This window comes from Physella acuta, unplaced genomic scaffold (genome assembly GCF_028476545.2).
Source record: "Physella acuta isolate Inbredline_101_S28 unplaced genomic scaffold, ASM2847654v3 ptg000012l, whole genome shotgun sequence".
Lineage (NCBI taxonomy): Eukaryota > Metazoa > Mollusca > Gastropoda > Physidae > Physella > Physella acuta.
Window position 1 is genome coordinate 1,004,793 of NW_026731532.1, and position 17,708 is coordinate 1,022,500.

Below are 17,708 nucleotides of genomic sequence, written 5' to 3' on the forward strand. Positions count from 1 at the left end.
ATATATTCATAAAACTTAGTATACTGTTTCATTAATCTTTGTTTAGTTGTGATGTCTTTAAATGTTTTCGGCAAAAAGTTTGTTTTTATCTGTAGACTATTGCACGGCATTTTTTTTTTCTAAACCTAAGACTTTGGTTAGACTTTCTGCTGTACGTCATAGTGTCTGGTCAGTACTAAGGCTACTTAACTTTGTGCGTCAATTTGTTCTTGCCTATACTTAGCTAATGTGTAACAGCACTTCGTCTTTGCCAACACTTTGGCTTTTTGAGGCAGCATTTTGTTTTTGTACTTTTAATGTTTTGTGGACAAATCAGCTTTAGGTTTAAAGACTCAGGGTCGAAGAAAAACAAGAAGGGAGAAGTTGCCTTTTCTGCAACGAGAAGTAACGTATTTTCGTTAAAAAAAAAGATGGTGTTTAACGTTTGTTATAACTTAAAAAAAAGATTATCATGAGGTTGGATATGTGTACATTTTTTAAACGTGTTTTGAAATATACTTGATTTAAAAAAAAACAACAAAAAATAAATAAAAATAAATAATTAAAAAACAATAAAAAACAACAACAATAAAACAAAGTACAACATTTACAGTTTCCTTAGAAAGTGGCGACAGTATGTCGTGTGTACTGTGACTTGGGGGGGGGGGGGGGGGGGTCACAACATCCCTCATCAAGCCATTTTAAGTTTGGTATCCCCTTTCCCCCAATATTTTATTATTTCAGCTCGATATTATATTCATTTGACAGTACATTTTACGATTTTTCGATTTGGTGTCACCCTCTAAATAGTGTCACCCTGTGCGGACCGCGGACCGCACCCCACGTCCACGCCACTGTGACGCTACGGTACTTAGACACCGCAACACAGATGACAACATTCATCGTTGAGATACTTCACACACGCATCACACAGAACACAAACGCATTGACAGAACACATTCAAAACACACACTCTCTCACGTAAACATTCTATATCTCTGGGACCTAGTCTCAGTGCTGTACACTGACTAAATTTACGAGATTACAGCTAGTGTACAGTGACTTAGGCTTCGAGAGTTCCTTTACTACACAGTGTCCTAATCTACCAGGGTACCGTGATTGTACTGCGACCTAGCTACTATAAATATAAAACTACTAGATCTAGTCGTTCCTAGCCAACGAAAGACAAGTATCACATCGTGCTTCGACCTAACTTGTGGTTTAGTCATTACGAGTTGGTTGTCAGGGGAGCTAACCTAAAAATAGCTAAATTCTAGTTGTAATACATTACCTCCCTGACAATCGACAAATGTCATTCCTGACAAAAAAAAAACGGTTAAAAAAAACGGTTGAGGTCAAAGGTTACCTAACATTAAACAGCCGACACTGTGGAACCCTGATGTGTCAGCATTTCATACACACGATGTAGGTTTACAAGTTTACAACTTTGGACCCACATTTCGACACACTACACATCAATCAGCTAACATTAACGTGTGTTAAGGTAGGTTTTCGGAGTTTGTTATCTCAACTCTCATGTTCATTTGTTTCGAATAGAGAGGATATATATATATATGTATATATATATATATATATATATATATATATATATATATATATATATATATATAATATATATATATATATATATATATATATATATATATATATATATATATATATATATATATATATATATATATATATATATATATAATGTATATATCAATGTGTAATTACGTACAAATATTTCGCCACAAATCACCCCCTTTGTGTTCAGTATTTCTTCCAGACTGTTCTTTCCGGGGGTGGGGGGGGGGGGGAACTAAAATTTCCGGGAGGGCGGTGCGGACACTGTTAAAAGTATATATTTTCTATATAAATTCCATTTCCGTTCGGAGGGGGGGGGGGGAGGCTTGCAACCTCCCCCCCCTACCGAAAGGATGCAACAGTTTAATGCAACAGTTTTATGTTTGAAATATCTAGCAGTATTGCGTGACAAGGCTCATCACGTGACAAAGCTACGTCATCAAGTTGAACTTTGTTTACTGCCCAAGGCTACTGTACTGTTATCTCCCCTTATCGTTAACTTAGGCTTAGTTTTTTTCTGTGACTAAAATATGTGCAACAATTACCTGTAGACCGTTAATTGGGTCAACACCTAATTGCATTATCGTTACGATTCTACTAATTGTTATGAAGGTCTAGTAGATTAGCAGTAGGCTACGACATGTTTCTAATTTTAAATTATAAGGTGGATAAATTGTATATATTCATTTCGACTCTCTGGGGATCACAGTTCAGTGACAACACTTAGCTAACGGAATACACATTTAACTACTTTGTAAACTACTACCAAGCAATATTTTAGATTTTTTAATGGTTACTTAATTTGATATTTTACGAAAAAAAAAAAAAAAATCAACTGGAGTCCGCGTGGTCGATCAGTAAAGCTCTTGGCTAAAAACCAAAAAGCCCGAGTTCAAGTCCACCGCCCTGATTAGACGGTAGCAAGGGACAGCAACTCTTATCCATAAACAAGCAACTGCTGCATTGTAGTTTGTTCTTCGGTTTGACAAAGTCTATGGAATCATACTACAAAAGAACATCAAGCCGAAAGGGAGTAAATAACCTATAGGTCGCATAACAGGTAGACACATAGTTGTCGTACTGGGCTTATAAATGCTAACTACCGATTTGTCGTTTTGCTAGTGCTGGGGTCATCCATAAATGACTTCACGCCTTTTTGACGATTTTTACCCCCCCCCCCCCTCTCCTCCGTCACACATTGTAACAAAAACCCATACCTCCCCCTAAAATGACGCCACACCTCAGCCTACCCCCCCCCCCCTAAAATGCAGTTGAATTTTTCTTAAAATACGATATTTTAAAAAAATCTTTTCTGAACTCTGTAATTAATTTCCATTACAATTTATTAAAACGGTTTTCTAAAACGCGAAATAACGGCTAACATTCGTTTTCTAACATAGTTTTTTTAATAATGGAAAAGTATGACGTCACACCATCTGACCCCCTCCCCCTCATTACACACCGTCACAAAATTACGGACCCCCCACTCCCACCTACGAGTGTGAATGCAGCAATATGTAAAGAGGCCGTGACTTAGTATGCAGCGGTCCTGAGGTTTGGATGAAAACTTATTGAACAACAATTGATGTCGACACGGACCTCTTTTCTTTATAGTTATTTAAATAGTAGTGTCTAATTTACTTTCTACTTTTTAGTGCATTATTACATTAAAACTTGTTATTAAAACGTTTTTACAAGCTTTTATTTAACTCACTTCCTCGTCAGTCTGTCGTCAGTCTAGATCGAAACGCCGGAGTGAAAATTTGGACACTTCTACTTGACCGATACGATTCACAGTTGGCACGTGGGTCAAGACATGAAGACAATGCATTATGACATTAAATTTGACTTAATTGGATGCCTAATTAATTTTTTATGAATTAATTAAAATTTGGACCGAATTATTAGGCTTGTCTATCCAACCACACCACACGCGTCATCACGTTCAGTAGGCGCGCAATGGTTTTTAGTCATGTAACTCTATTGTACATAAAACATGTAAAGTACTGAAAAAAAATCATTAAAAAACTTTTTAATAACAAGCTTTTATGTAATTACTAGGCATACTGCCTAGCTTCGCTTAGGTTTTTAAAAAACATTTGAGAATTCGAATACTTAATTATTTAGCGATGGATTGGGTGTGGAGTGCTTTAATAAGTTGAATTTAAACAGTAATGCTAACTTTAGAAAAAACATGTTTTTGTTCGTCATTTATATACAGTTCAAAGAGAATTTTTGGAAAGTACGCAATCTATAACTAAAATGGAATTAGAACTACACAGGTTTCATGAACATTATATCTCATAGATTATATATCATTGCCTTTTGAAATTAATTAATTAATTTAATTAGGATACTTAACTAAATTAACAACTTAATTTTGTACTAAAACAAATGCTATACTTCGTCATTTTCTGTTTCTGTTTAAAATAGTATACAATTATTTGAAAAATAATAATTTTAAAAACGTTACCTCCCTTGAAAACTGAACGTATGACGTATGTCATTGTTTACTTATATTGTTTGCTTATATAAGAAATTACGTTATATGAACATAATTAACGACTATAATGGCTGTTTCCGACGGCAATAAAGTTTTTTTTGTTACCCTCCAGGGTCGGTCTACGACGTCACATAATATTAAGGGGATCGTTCGTCAATTTATTTATATATATATATATATATATATATATATATATATATATATATATATATATATATATATATATATATATATATCTCATATAATGAGAATTTCACTCAAGACCATCTTTTAGCCCTCGTCGAGGGCTTTGAGTCTGACCAACAGTTTTTCCATACGGCCTAGTCATCTATAGTAGTGTATGCAAAAACTTAGCATGATGTACAGACATTAAGTAACCTAAAAATTGTGTTAAAATTTCCCTGTTTTTCCCATAAAATACAAAGATTATATAGGGAAATACAACTGGTCAGTTTTGACCGCTTTACGAAGTTTTCCCAGATATGCCGAGTTTTTTGTGACACCCCTAGGTGTTCTTCTACCACCTCACCAAATATCAAGGGGGGTCGTCGGAGGAAATTTTTTTTCGTAATAGAGCTCATATAAAGAGAATTTCACTCGCGGTCACTTTTTAGCCCTCGTCGAGGGCTTTGAGTGTAACCGACAGTTGTCCCTAAAGGTCAAGCCATTGACCTAGGAGCATGCAAAAAATTAGCCAGATATAATGAGCTTAAGTACCCTAAAGTCTGCGTTGAAATGACCCTCTGTTTTTCCCATAAAATACAAAGATTATATAGGGAAATACAACTGGTCAGTTTTGACCGCTTTACGAAGTTTTCCCAGATATGCCGAGTTTTTTGTGACACCCCTAGGTGTTCTTCTACCACCTCACAAAATATCAAGGGGGGTCGTCGGAGGAAATTTTTTTTCGTAATATAGCTCATATAAAGAGAATTTCACTCGCGGTCACTTTTTAGCCCTCGTCGAGGGCTTTGAGTGTAACCGACAGTTTTCCCTAAAGGTCAAGCCATTGTCCTAGGAGCATGCAAAAAATTAGCCAGATATACTGAGCATGAGTACCCTAAAGTCTGCGTTGAAATGACCCTCTGTTTTTCCCATAAAATACAAAGATTATATAGGGAAATACAACTGGTCAGTTTTGACCGCTTTACGAAGTTTTCCCAGATATGCCGAGTTTTTTGTGACACCCCTAGGTGTTCTTCTACCACCTCACAAAATATCAAGGGGGGTCGTCGGAGGAAATTTTTTTTCGTAATAGAGCTCATATCATGAGAATTTCACTCGCGGTCACTTTTTAGCCCTCGTCCAGGGCTTTGAGTGTAACCGACAGTTTTCCCTAAAGGTCAACCCATTGACCTAGAAGCATGCAAAAAATTAGCCAGATGTACGGAGTTTAAGTACCCTAAAGTCTGCGTTGAAATGACCCTCTGTTTTTCCCATAAAATACAAAGATTATATAGGGAAATACAACTGGTCAGTTTTGACCGCTTTACGAAGTTTTCCCAGATATGCCGAGTTTTTTGTGACACCCCTAGGTGTTCTTCTACCACCTCACAAAATATCAAGGGGGGTCGTCGGAGGAAATTTTTTTTCGTAATAGAGCTCATATAATGAGAATTTCACTCGCGGTCAGTTTTTAGCCCTCGTCGAGGGCTTTGAGTGTAACCGACAGTTTTCCCTAAAGGTCAAGCCATTGACCTAGAAGCATGCAAAAAATTAGCCAGATATACTGAGCTTAAGTACCCTAAAGTCTGCGTTGAAATGACCCTCTGTTTTTCCCATAAAATACAAAGATTATATAGGGAAATACAACTGGTCAGTTTTGACCGCTTTACGAAGTTTTCCCAGATATGCCGAGTTTTTTGTGACACCCCTAGGTGTTCTTCTACCACCTCACAAAATATCAAGGGGGGTCGTCGGAGGAAATTTTTTTTCGTAATAGAGCTCATATAATAAGAATTTCACTCGCGGTCACTTTTTAGCCCTCGTCGAGGGCTTTGAGTGAAACCGACAGTTTTCCCTAAAGGTCAAGCCATTGACCTAGGAGCATGCAAAAAATTAGCCAGATATACTGAGCTTAAGTACCCTAAAGTCTGCGTTGAAATAACCCTCTGTTTTTCCCATAAAATACAAAGATTATATAGGGAAATACAACTGGTCAGTTTTGACCGCTTTACGAAGTTTTCCCAGATATGCCGAGTTTTTTATGACACCCCTAGGTGTTCTTCTACCACCTCACAAAATATCAAGGGGGGTCGTCGGAGGAAATTTTTTTTCGTAATAGAGCTCATATGAAGAGAATTTCACTCGCGGTCACTTTTTAGCCCTCGTCGAGGGCTTTGAGTGTAACCGACAGTTTTCCCTAAAGGTCAAGCCATTTACCTAAATGTATGCCAAAAATTAGCCAGATATACTGAGTTTAAGTACCCTAAAGTCTGCGTTAAAATGACCCTCTGTTTTTCCCATAAAATACAAAGATTATATAGGGAAATACGACTGGTCAGTTTTGACCCCTTTACGAAGTTTTCCCAGATATGCCGAGTTTTTTGTGACACCCCAAGGTGTTCTCCTACCACCTCACAAAATATCAAGGGGGGTCGTCGGAGGAATTTTTTTTTCGTAATATAGCTCATATAAAGAGAATTTCACTCGCGGTCACATTTTAGCCCTCGTCCAGGGCTTTGAGTGAAACCGACAGTTTTCCCTAAAGGTCAAACCATTTACCTAAGAGTATGCAAAAAATTAGCCAGATATACTGAGTTTAATTACCCTAAAATCCGCGTTGAAATGACCCTCTGTTTTTCCCATAAAATACAAAGACTATATAGGGAAATACAACTGGTCAGTTTTGACCCCTTTACGAAGTTTTCCCAGATATGCCGAGTTTTTTGTGACACCCCAAGGCGTTCTCCTACCACCTCTCAAAATTTCAAGGGGGGTCGTCGGAGGAATTTTTTTTTCGTAATAGAGCTCATATAAAGAGAATTTCACTCGCGGTCACTTTTTAGCCCTCGTCGAGGGCTTTGAGTGAAACTGACAGGTCTGCCCTACGACCAAGCCATTTACCTATAAACATGCCAAAAATTAGCCAGATGTAAAGAGGGTAAGTGCCCTAAAATCCGTTTTGAAATGACCCTCTGTTTTTCCCATAAAATACAAAGATTATATAGGGAAATACGACTGGTCAGTTTTGACCCATTTCCCGATTTTTCCCGGACATGGCGAGTTTTTTGTGACATCCCAAGGCGTTTTCCTACCACCTCACAAAATTTCAAGGGGGGTCGTCGGAGGAAATTTTTTTTCGTAATATAGCCCATATAAGGCGCCGGTTAGTCGAGGTCAGTTTTGACCCCTTCTCCGTAGACTTTTCGGCCAACCGTCACCGGCATTCGTGTTCTATCGCCCGAAGTCACCATCGTGCCAAATTTGACGCGCCTGCGGCGCCGGGAAGTGCCCTATCGGGCACTTGACCACTTTGCTTTATATATATAGACTAGGCATACTGCCTAGCTTCGCTTAGGTTTTCAAAAAAGTTGAGAAATTGAATGATTAATTAATAGGCGATTGGCTGTTATATTAAATGTCTAAATTTATACAGTGGGGTACTTTTTTAGTACCCATAAATTGATAGAATATTCGCAACTTATTACTCGCAAGGTTATTAGAACTGAAACGGCTTTCATAAAAATTATCAATCAAATATTATATTAAATTACTTTTGCAATTAATTTTACAATTACAATACAATACAAAACTTAATTTATAACACAATATCCATTTAAAACAATGCTATACTTTATGATTTTTGTTTTTTCTTAAAAAGAGTATACAAAATATTAAAAAATTGTTACATTAAAGAGTTACCTCCCCTGCTCATAGACCAATTGACCAAATTTCGTAAAATGAGAATTTCACTCGCAGTCATTTTTAGCCCTCTTCGAGGGCTTTAATGCTGACCAACAGGTTTTCCATACGGCCCATCTATCTATAGAGGTGTATGCAAAAAATTAGCTAGATATACTGAGCTTAAGTACCCTAAAGTCTGCGTTGAAATGACCCTCTGTTTTTCCCATAAAATACAAAGATTATATAGGGAAATACAACTGGTCAGTTTTGACCGCTTTACGAAGTTTTCCCAGATATGCCGAGTTTTTTGTGACACCCCTAGGTGTTCTTCTACAACCTCACAAAATATCAAGGGGGGTCGTCGGAGGAAATTTTTTTTCGTAATAGAGCTCATATAAAGAGAATTTCACTCGCGGTCACTTTTTAGCCCTCGTCGAGCGCTTTGAGTGTAACCGACAGTTTTCCCTAAAGGTCAATCCATTGACCTAGGAGCATGCAAAAAATTAGCCAGATATACTGAGCATGAGTACCCTAAAGTCTGCGTTGAAATGACCCTCTGTTTTTCCCATAAAATACAAAGATTATATAGGGAAATACAACTGGTCAGTTTTGACCGCTTTACGAAGTTTTCCCAGATATGCCGAGTTTTTTGTGACACCCCTAGGTGTTCTTCTACCACCTCACAAAATATCAAGGGGGGTCGTCGGAGGAAATTTTTTTTCGTAATAGAGCTCATATAAAGAGAATTTCACTCGCGGTCACTTTTTAGCCCTCGTCGAGGGCTTTGAGTGTAACCGACAGTTTTCCCTAAAGGTCAATCCATTGACCTAGGAGCATGCAAAAAATTAGCCAGATATACTGAGTTTAAGTACCCTAAAGTCTGCGTTGAAATGACCCTCTGTTTTTCCCATAAAATACAAAGATTATATAGGGAAATACAACTGGTCAGTTTTGACCGCTTTACGAAGTTTTCCCAGATATGCCGAGTTTTTTGTGACACCCCTAGGTGTTCTTCTACCACCTCACAAAATATCAAGGGGGGTCGTCGGAGGAAATTTTTTTTCGTAATAGAGCTCATATAATGAGAATTTCACTCGCGGTCACTTTTTAGCCCTCGTCGAGGGCTTTGAGTGTAACCGACAGTTTTCCCTAAAGGTCAATCCATTGACCTAGGAGCATTCAAAAAATTAGCCAGATATACTGAGCTTAAGTACCCTAAAGTCTGCGTTGAAATGACCCTCTGTTTTTCCCATAAAATACAAAGATTATATAGGGAAATACAACTGGTCAGTTTTGACCGCTTTACGAAGTTTTCCCAGATATGCCGAGTTTTTTGTGACACCCCTAGGTGTTCTTCTACCACCTCACAAAATATCAAGGGGGGTCGTCGGAGGAAATTTTTTTTCGTAATAGAGCTCATATAAAGAGAATTTCACTCGCGGTCACTTTTTAGCCCTCGTCGTGGGCTTTGAGTGTAACCGACAGTTTTCCCTAAAGGTCAAGCCATTGACCTAGGAGCATGCAAAAAATTAGCCAGATATACTGAGCTTAAGTACCCTAAAGTCTGCGTTGAAATGACCCTCTGTTTTTCCCATAAAATACAAAGATTATATAGGGAAATACAACTGGTCAGTTTTGACCGCTTTATGAAGTTTTCCCAGATATGCCGAGTTTTTTGTGACACCCCTAGGTGTTCTTCTACAACCTCACAAAATATCAAGGGGGGTCGTCGGAGGAAATTTTTTTTCGTAATAGAGCTCATATAAAGAGAATTTCACTCGCGGTCACTTTTTAGCCCTCGTCGAGGGTTTTGAGTGTAACCGACAGTTTTCCCTAAAGGTCAAGCCATTGACCTAGGAGCATGCAAAAAATTAGCCAGATATACTGAGCTTAAGTACCCTTAAGTCTGCGTTGAAATGACCCTCTGTTTTTCCCATAAAATACAAAGATTATATAGGGAAATACGACTGGTCAGTTTTGACCCATTTCCCGATTTTTCCCGGACATGGCGAGTTTTTTGTGACACCCCAAGGTGTTCTCCTACCACCTCACAAAATTTCAAGGGGGGTCGTCGGAGGAAATTTTTTTTCGTAATATAGCCCATATAAGGCGCCGGTCAGTCGAGGTCAGTTTTGACCCCTTCTCCGTAGACTTTTCGGCCAACCGTCACCGGCCTTCGTGTTCTATTGCCCGAAGGCACCATCGTGCCAAATTTGACGCGCCTGCGGCGCCGGGAAGTGCCCTATCGGGCACTTGACCACTTTGCTTTATATATATAGACTAGGCATACTGCCTAGCTTCGCTTAGGTTTTTAAATAACATTTGAGAATTTGAATACTTAATTATTTAGCGATGGATTGGGTGTGGAGTGCTTTAATAAGTTTAATTTAAACAGTAATGCTAACTTTAGAAAAAAATGTTTTTGTTCGTCATTTACATGCCGTTCGCAGAGAATTTTTTGGAAAGTACGCAATGTATAACTAAAATGGAATTAGAACTACACAGGTTTCATGAACAGTATATCTCATAGTTTATATTACATTGCCTTTTGAAATTAATTTATTTATTTAATTAGGATACTTAACTAAATAAACAACTTAATTTTGTACTAAAACAAATGCTATACTTCTTCATTTTCTGTTTCTGTTTAAAATAGTATACAATTATACAATAATTTTAAAAACGTTACCTCCCTTGAAAACTGAACGTATGACGTATGTCATTGTTTACTTATATTGTTTGCTTATATAAGAAATTACGTTATATGAACATATTTAACGACTATAATGGCTGTTTCCGACGGGAATAAAGTTTTTTTGTTACCCTCCAGGGTCGGTCTACGACGTCACAAAATATAAAGGGGATCGTTCGTCAATTTATTTATATATATATATCTCATATAAGGAGAATTTCACTCAAGATCATCTTTTAGCCCTCATCGAGGGCTTTGAGTCTGACCAACAGTTTTTCCATACGGCCTAGTCATCTATAGTAGTGTATGCACAAACTTAGCATGATGTACAGACATTAAGTAACCTAAAAATTGTGTTAAAATTTCCCTGTTTTTCCCATAAAATACAAAGATTATATAGGGAAATACAACTGGTCAGTTTTGACCCCTTTACGAAGTTTTCCCAGATATGCCGAGTTTTTTGTGACACCCCAAGGTGTTCTCCTACCACCTCACAAAATATAAAGGGGGGGTCGTCGGAGGAAATTTTTTTTCGTAATAGAGCTAATATAAAGAGAATTTCACTCGCGGTCACTTTTTAGCCCTCGTCGAGGGCTTTGAGTGAAACCGACAGTTTTCCCTAAAGGTCAAGCCATTTCCCTATATGCATGCCAAAAATTAGCCAGATATACTGAGTTTAAGTACCCTAAAGTCTGCGTTGAAATGACCCTCTGTTTTTCCCATAAAATACAAAGATTATATAGGGAAATACAACTGGTCAGTTTTGACCCCTTTACGAAGTTTTCCCAGATATGCCGAGTTTTTTGTGACACCCCTAGGTGTTTTCCTACCACCTCACAAAATATCAAGGGGGGTCGTCGGAGGAAATTTTTTTTCGTAATAGAGCTCATATAAAGAGAATTTCACTCGCGGTCACTTTTTAGCCCTCGTCGAGGGCTTTGAGTGAAACCGACAGTTTTCCCTAAAGGTCAAGCCATTTCCCTATATGCATGCCAAAAATTAGCCAGATATACTGAGTTTAAGTACCCTAAAGTCTGCGTTGAAATGACCCTCTGTTTTTCCCATAAAATACAAAGATTATATAGGGAAATACAACTGGTCAGTTTTGACCCCTTTACGAAGTTTTCCCAGATATGCCGAGTTTTTTGTGACACCCCTAGGTGTTTTCCTACCACCTCACAAAATATCAAGGGGGGTCGTCGGAGGAAATTTTTTTTCGTAATAGAGCTCATATAAAGAGAATTTCACTCGCGGTCACTTTTTAGCCCTCGTCGAGGGCTTTGAGTGAAACCGACAGTTTTGTCTAAAGGTCAAGCCATTTCCCTATATGCTTGCCAAAAATTAGCCAGATATACTGAGTTTAAGTACCCTAAAGTCTGCGTTGAAATGACCCTCTGTTTTTCCCATAAAATACAAAGATTATATAGGGAAATACAACTGGTCAGTTTTGACCCCTTTACGAAGTTTTCCCAGATATGCCGAGTTTTTTGTGACACCCCTAGGTGTTCTCCTACCACCTCACAAAATATCAAGGGGGGTCGTCGGAGGAAATTTTTTTTCGTAATAGAGCTCATATAAAGAGAATTTCACTCGCGGTCACTTTTTAGCCCTCGTCGAGGGCTTTGAGTGAAACCGACAGTTTTCCCTAAAGGTCAAGCCATTTCCCTATATGCATGCCAAAAATTAGCCAGATATACTGAGTTTAAGTACCCTAAAGTCTGCGTTGAAATGACCCTCTGTTTTTCCCATAAAATACAAAGATTATATAGGGAAATACAACTGGTCAGTTTTGACCCCTTTACGAAGTTTTCCCAGATATGCCGAGTTTTTTGTGACACCCCTAGGTGTTCTCCTACCACCCCACAAAATATCAAGGGGGGTCGTCGGAGGAAATTTTTTTTCGTAATAAAGCTCATTTAAAGAGAATTTCACTCGCGGTCACTTTTTAGCCCTCGTCGAGGGCTTTGAGTGTAACCGACAGTTTTCCCTAAAGGTCAAGCCATTGTCCTAGGAACATGCAAAAAATTAGCCAGATATACTGAGCTTAAGTACCCTAAAGTCTGCGTTGAAATGACCCTCTGTTTTTCCCATAAAATACAAAGATTATATAGGGAAATACAACTGGTCAGTTTTGACCGCTTTACGAAGTTTTCCCAGATATGCCGAGTTTTTTGTGACACCCCTAGGTGTTCTTCTACCACCTCACAAAATATCAAGGGGGGTCGTCGGAGGAAATTTTTTTTCGTAATAGAGCTCATATAAAGAGAATTTCACTCGCGGTCACTTTTTAGCCCTCGTCGAGGGTTTTGAGTAAGACCGACAGGTCTGCCCTACGGTCAGGCCATTTTCCTATAAACATGCCAAAAATTAGCCAGATGTAAAGAGGGTAAGTGCCCTAAAATCCGTTTTGAAATGACCCTCCGTTTTTCCCATAAAATACAAAGATTATATAGGGAAATACGACTGGTCAGTTTTGACCCATTTCCCGATTTTTCCCGGACATGGCGAGTTTTTTGTGACACCCCAAGGCGTTCTCCTACCACCTCACAAAATATCAAGGGGGGTCGTCGGAGGAAATTTTTTTTCGTAATAGAGCTCATATAAAGAGAATTTCACTCGCGGTCACTTTTTAGCCCTCGTCGAGGGCTTTGAGTAAGACCGACAGGTCTGCCCTACGGTCAAGCCATTTACCTATAAACATGCCAAAAATTAGCCAGATGTAAACAGGGTAAGTGCCCTAAAATCCGTTTTGAAATGACCCTCTGTTTTTCCCATAAAATACAAAGATTATATAGGGAAATACGACTGGTCAGTTTTGACCCATTTCCCGATTTTTCCCGGACATGGCGAGTTTTTTGTGACACCCCAAGGTGTTCTCCTACCACCTCACAAAATTTCAAGGGGGGTCGTCGGAGGAAATTTTTTTTCGTAATATAGCCCATATTAGGCGCCGGTCAGTCGAGGTCAGTTTTGACCCCTTCTCCGTAGACTTTTCGGCCAACCGTCACCGGCCTTCGTGTTCTATTGCCCGAAGGCACCATCGTGCCAAATTTGACGCGCCTGCGGCGCCGGGAAGTGCCCTATCGGGCACTTGACCACTTTGCTTTATATATATAGATGCACTAAAAAGTAGAAAATAAATTATAGACTACTATTTAAATAACTATAAAGAAAAGCGTGGGTGTCTTCCTTAACATTAGTAAAGGTATCCAATAGATACTAAAGTGACCCACGCTTTTCTTTATAGTTATTTAAATAGTAGTCTATAAATTATTTTCTACTTTTTAGTGCATTGTTACATAAAAGCTTGTTATTAAAACGTTTGTTTTATGAATTTTTTAATGAATTTTTTTTTGGTACATTACATTTTAAATAATATTTTTAAATTCCTTTTTTTTTCCAAGGGAGGCAACATAATATATTTATGTTTTAAAAAGTGGTGCCGATTTAAAGAAATTCGATTGTAATACAAATAAAAAAATAGTAATTATTTATTATTACATTAGAAAAGAACATATAATTTTACTTAAAAATTATAAGTATTCTGCAAATTCAATTAGCTTTTAATTTATACTTTTGATCTAATTTAAACACGAAAACGTTAGCTTAATTTCATGCTTAATTGTATAATTTTTGATAGTTATTCGTCTATTGATTATTAAACCATCTCTAGAGACCCCTGCTCTAACTTATCACAAAAAAAAAAAAAAAAAAAAAAAAAAAAAAAAAATCATCACAAGGATAAACAAATTGAAGTATTTTGTATGAGCATTAAAAGAATGGCAATAAACATTTAAAATACAACTTTAAAGTAAAAAATTAAATTTTATTTAGTTATTTAAGACTGAGCAGTTCAAGGCATTCTATTTCTTATTAATCCTAGGCATTTTACATAATGCCTAGGTTAAGTATATAACAACGCCGATATTTCATACTTTAATAACGATCGAATGCGATCAACGGTACTATTATATGGGTCCCTAAAATACTCAACAATGATACACTCATACACGCCCTAAGACTCTTCGGCATAAACGAACCATCAATAAGCACAACTCACACCAACAACCGCAGCTTCATCATCTACACCAACAACCGCAGCTTCATCATCTACACCAACAACCGCAGCTTCACCATCTACACCAACAACCGCAGCTTCATCATCTACACCAACAACCACAGCTTCGCCATCTACACCAACACCAACAACCGCAGCTTCATCATCTACACCAACAACCACAGCTTCACCATCTACACCAACAACCGCAGCTTCACCATCTACACCAACAACCGCAGCTTCACCATCTACACCAACAACCGCAGCTTCATCATCTACACCAACACCAACAACCACAGCTACACCATCTACACCAACAACAGCAGCTTCACCATCTACACCAACAACCGCAGCTTCACCATCTACACTAACAACCGCAGCTTCATTATCTACACCAACAACCGCAGTTTCATCATCTACAACAACAACCGCAGCTTCACCATCTACACCAACAACCGCAGCTTCACCATCTACACCAACAACCGTAGCTTCATCATCTACACCAACACCAACAACCACAGCTACACCATCTACACCAACAACCGCAGCTTCACCATCTACACCAACAACCGCAGCTTCACCATCTACACTAACAACCGCAGCTTCATCATCTACACCAACCGCACCTTCACCATCTACACCAACATCCGCAGCTTCATCATCTACACCAACAACCGCAGCTTCATCTACACCAACATCCGCTGCTTCATCATCTACACCAACACCAACAACCGCAGCTTCATCTACACCAACAACCGCAGCTTCACCATCTACACCAACAACCGCAGCTTCACCATCTACACCAACAACCGCAGCTTCACCATCTACACCAACAACCGCAGCTTCACCATCTACACTAACAACCGCAGCTTCATTATCTACACCAACAACCGCAGTTTCATCATCTACAACAACAACCGCAGCTTCACCATCTACACCAACAACCGCAGCTTCACCATCTACACCAACAACCGCAGCTTCACCATCTACACCAACACCAACAATCACAGCTACACCATCTACACCAACAACCGCAGCTTCATCATCTACACCAACAACCGCAGCCTCACCATCTACACCAACAACCCGCAGCTTCATCATCTACACCAACAACCGCAGCTTCATCATCTACACCAACAACCGCAGCTTCATCATCTACACCAACAACCGCAGCTTCATCATCTACACCAACAACCGCAGCTTTATCATCTACACCAACAACCGCAGCTTTATCATCTACACCAACAACCGCAGCCTCACCATCTACACCAACAACCGCAGCTTCATCATCTACACCAACAACCGCAGCTTCATCATCTACACCAACAACCGCAGCTTCATCATCTACACCAACAACCGCAGCCTCACCATCTACACCAACAACCGCAGCTTCATCATCTACACCAACAACCGCAGCTTCATCATCTACACCAACAACCGCAGCTTCATCATCTACACCAACAACCGCAGCTTCATCATCTACACCAACAACCGCAGCCTCACCATCTACACCAACAACCGCAGCTTCATAATCTACACCAACAACCGCAGCTTCATCATCTACACCAACAACCGCAGCTTCATCATCTACACCAACAACCGCAGCTTCATCATCTACACCAACAACCGCAGCCTCACCATCTACAACAACAACCGCAGCTTCATCATCTACACCAACAACCGCAGCTTCATCATCTACACCAACAACCGCAGCTTCATCATCTACACCAACAACCGCAGCTTCATCAACTACACCAACAACCGCAGCTTCATCATCTACACCAACAACCGCAGCTTCATCATCTACACCAACAACCGCAGCCTCACCATCTACACCAACAACCGCAGCTTCATCATCTACACCAACAACCGCAGCTTCATCATCTACACCAACAACCGCAGCTTCATCATCTACACCAACAACCGCAGCCTCACCATCTACACCAACAACCGCAGCTTCATCATCTACACCAACAACCGCACCTTCACCATCTACACCAACAACCGCAGCTTCATCATCTACACCAACAACCGCAGCCTCACCATCTACACCAACAACCGCAGCTTCATCATCTACACCAACAACCGCAGCTTCACCATCTACACCAACAACCGCAGCTTCATCATCTACACCAACAACCGCAGCCTCACCATCTACACCAACAACTGCAGATTCATCATCTACACCAACAACCGCAGCCTCACCATCTACACCAACAACCGCAGCTTCACCATCTACACCAACAACCGCAGCTTCATCATCTACACCAACAACCGCAGCTTCATCATCTACACCAACAACCGCAGCTTTATCATCTACACCAACAACCGCAGCTTTATCATCTACACCAACAACCGCAGCTTCATCATCTACACCAACAACCGCAGCTTTATCACCTACACCAACAACCACAGCTTCATTATCTACACCAACAACCGCAGCTTTATCATCTACACCAACAACCGCAGCTTCATCATCTACCCTGGCAAGCCAGCAAACATCCCACATTACATTGAACTAAACTACAAAACAGAGCTTTAAATATCCTCATCGCAAATGTTGGGAGAAGGCAAGCGTGTCAGCTCTGCTCTCCCAGTCAATACTGGGCACATCGCTACCATTAAAAACACCCAGATATACAGCAACAGGACACATGGACAACATTAGAATATATATATATATATATATATATATATATATATATATATATATTATATGGATATATACAATATTTAAAATTATAAGATACATTAATTTATTTTTTCACTGAAGGAATGGATTTAAAGATGACTAAACCTGGAGTTTTTCTTTCACAAACTAACTTTTCAGAGCTCTGATTGTAGAAAGAGCCAACGCCATCCCCTTGTACACTTCCTGCTAGACATGGAAATGAACGACCACAGCCACGAGTACCTGTTAAGCGAACTGAAAGCGTTATCCGTAAGTCTTTGAACTGGGGACGTTGTGTGCTATGTTGGTAATGATACCCTGTTTTTAGTTTAAGGCCATTTGTCTATTACACCTATTATACTCTGTCGTC

The 17,708-nt window shown here is 39.2% G+C and overlaps 1 protein-coding gene across 1 annotated transcript in view; it reads left to right on the forward strand.

Annotated features, from left to right (window-relative positions):
• Window positions 1-1,229: 1,229 nt before the first annotated feature.
• Window positions 1,230-17,708, forward strand: part of LOC131934781 (sulfotransferase 6B1) — a 21,561-nt gene continuing 5,082 nt past the window's right edge. The window contains exons 1-2 of the mRNA XM_059290911.1: window positions 1,230-1,483; window positions 17,498-17,608. Of these exons, the coding sequence (XP_059146894.1) occupies window positions 17,552-17,608 (57 nt within the window). The 5' untranslated portion in view covers window positions 1,230-1,483; window positions 17,498-17,551. The remainder of the gene's footprint in view (window positions 1,484-17,497; window positions 17,609-17,708) is intronic.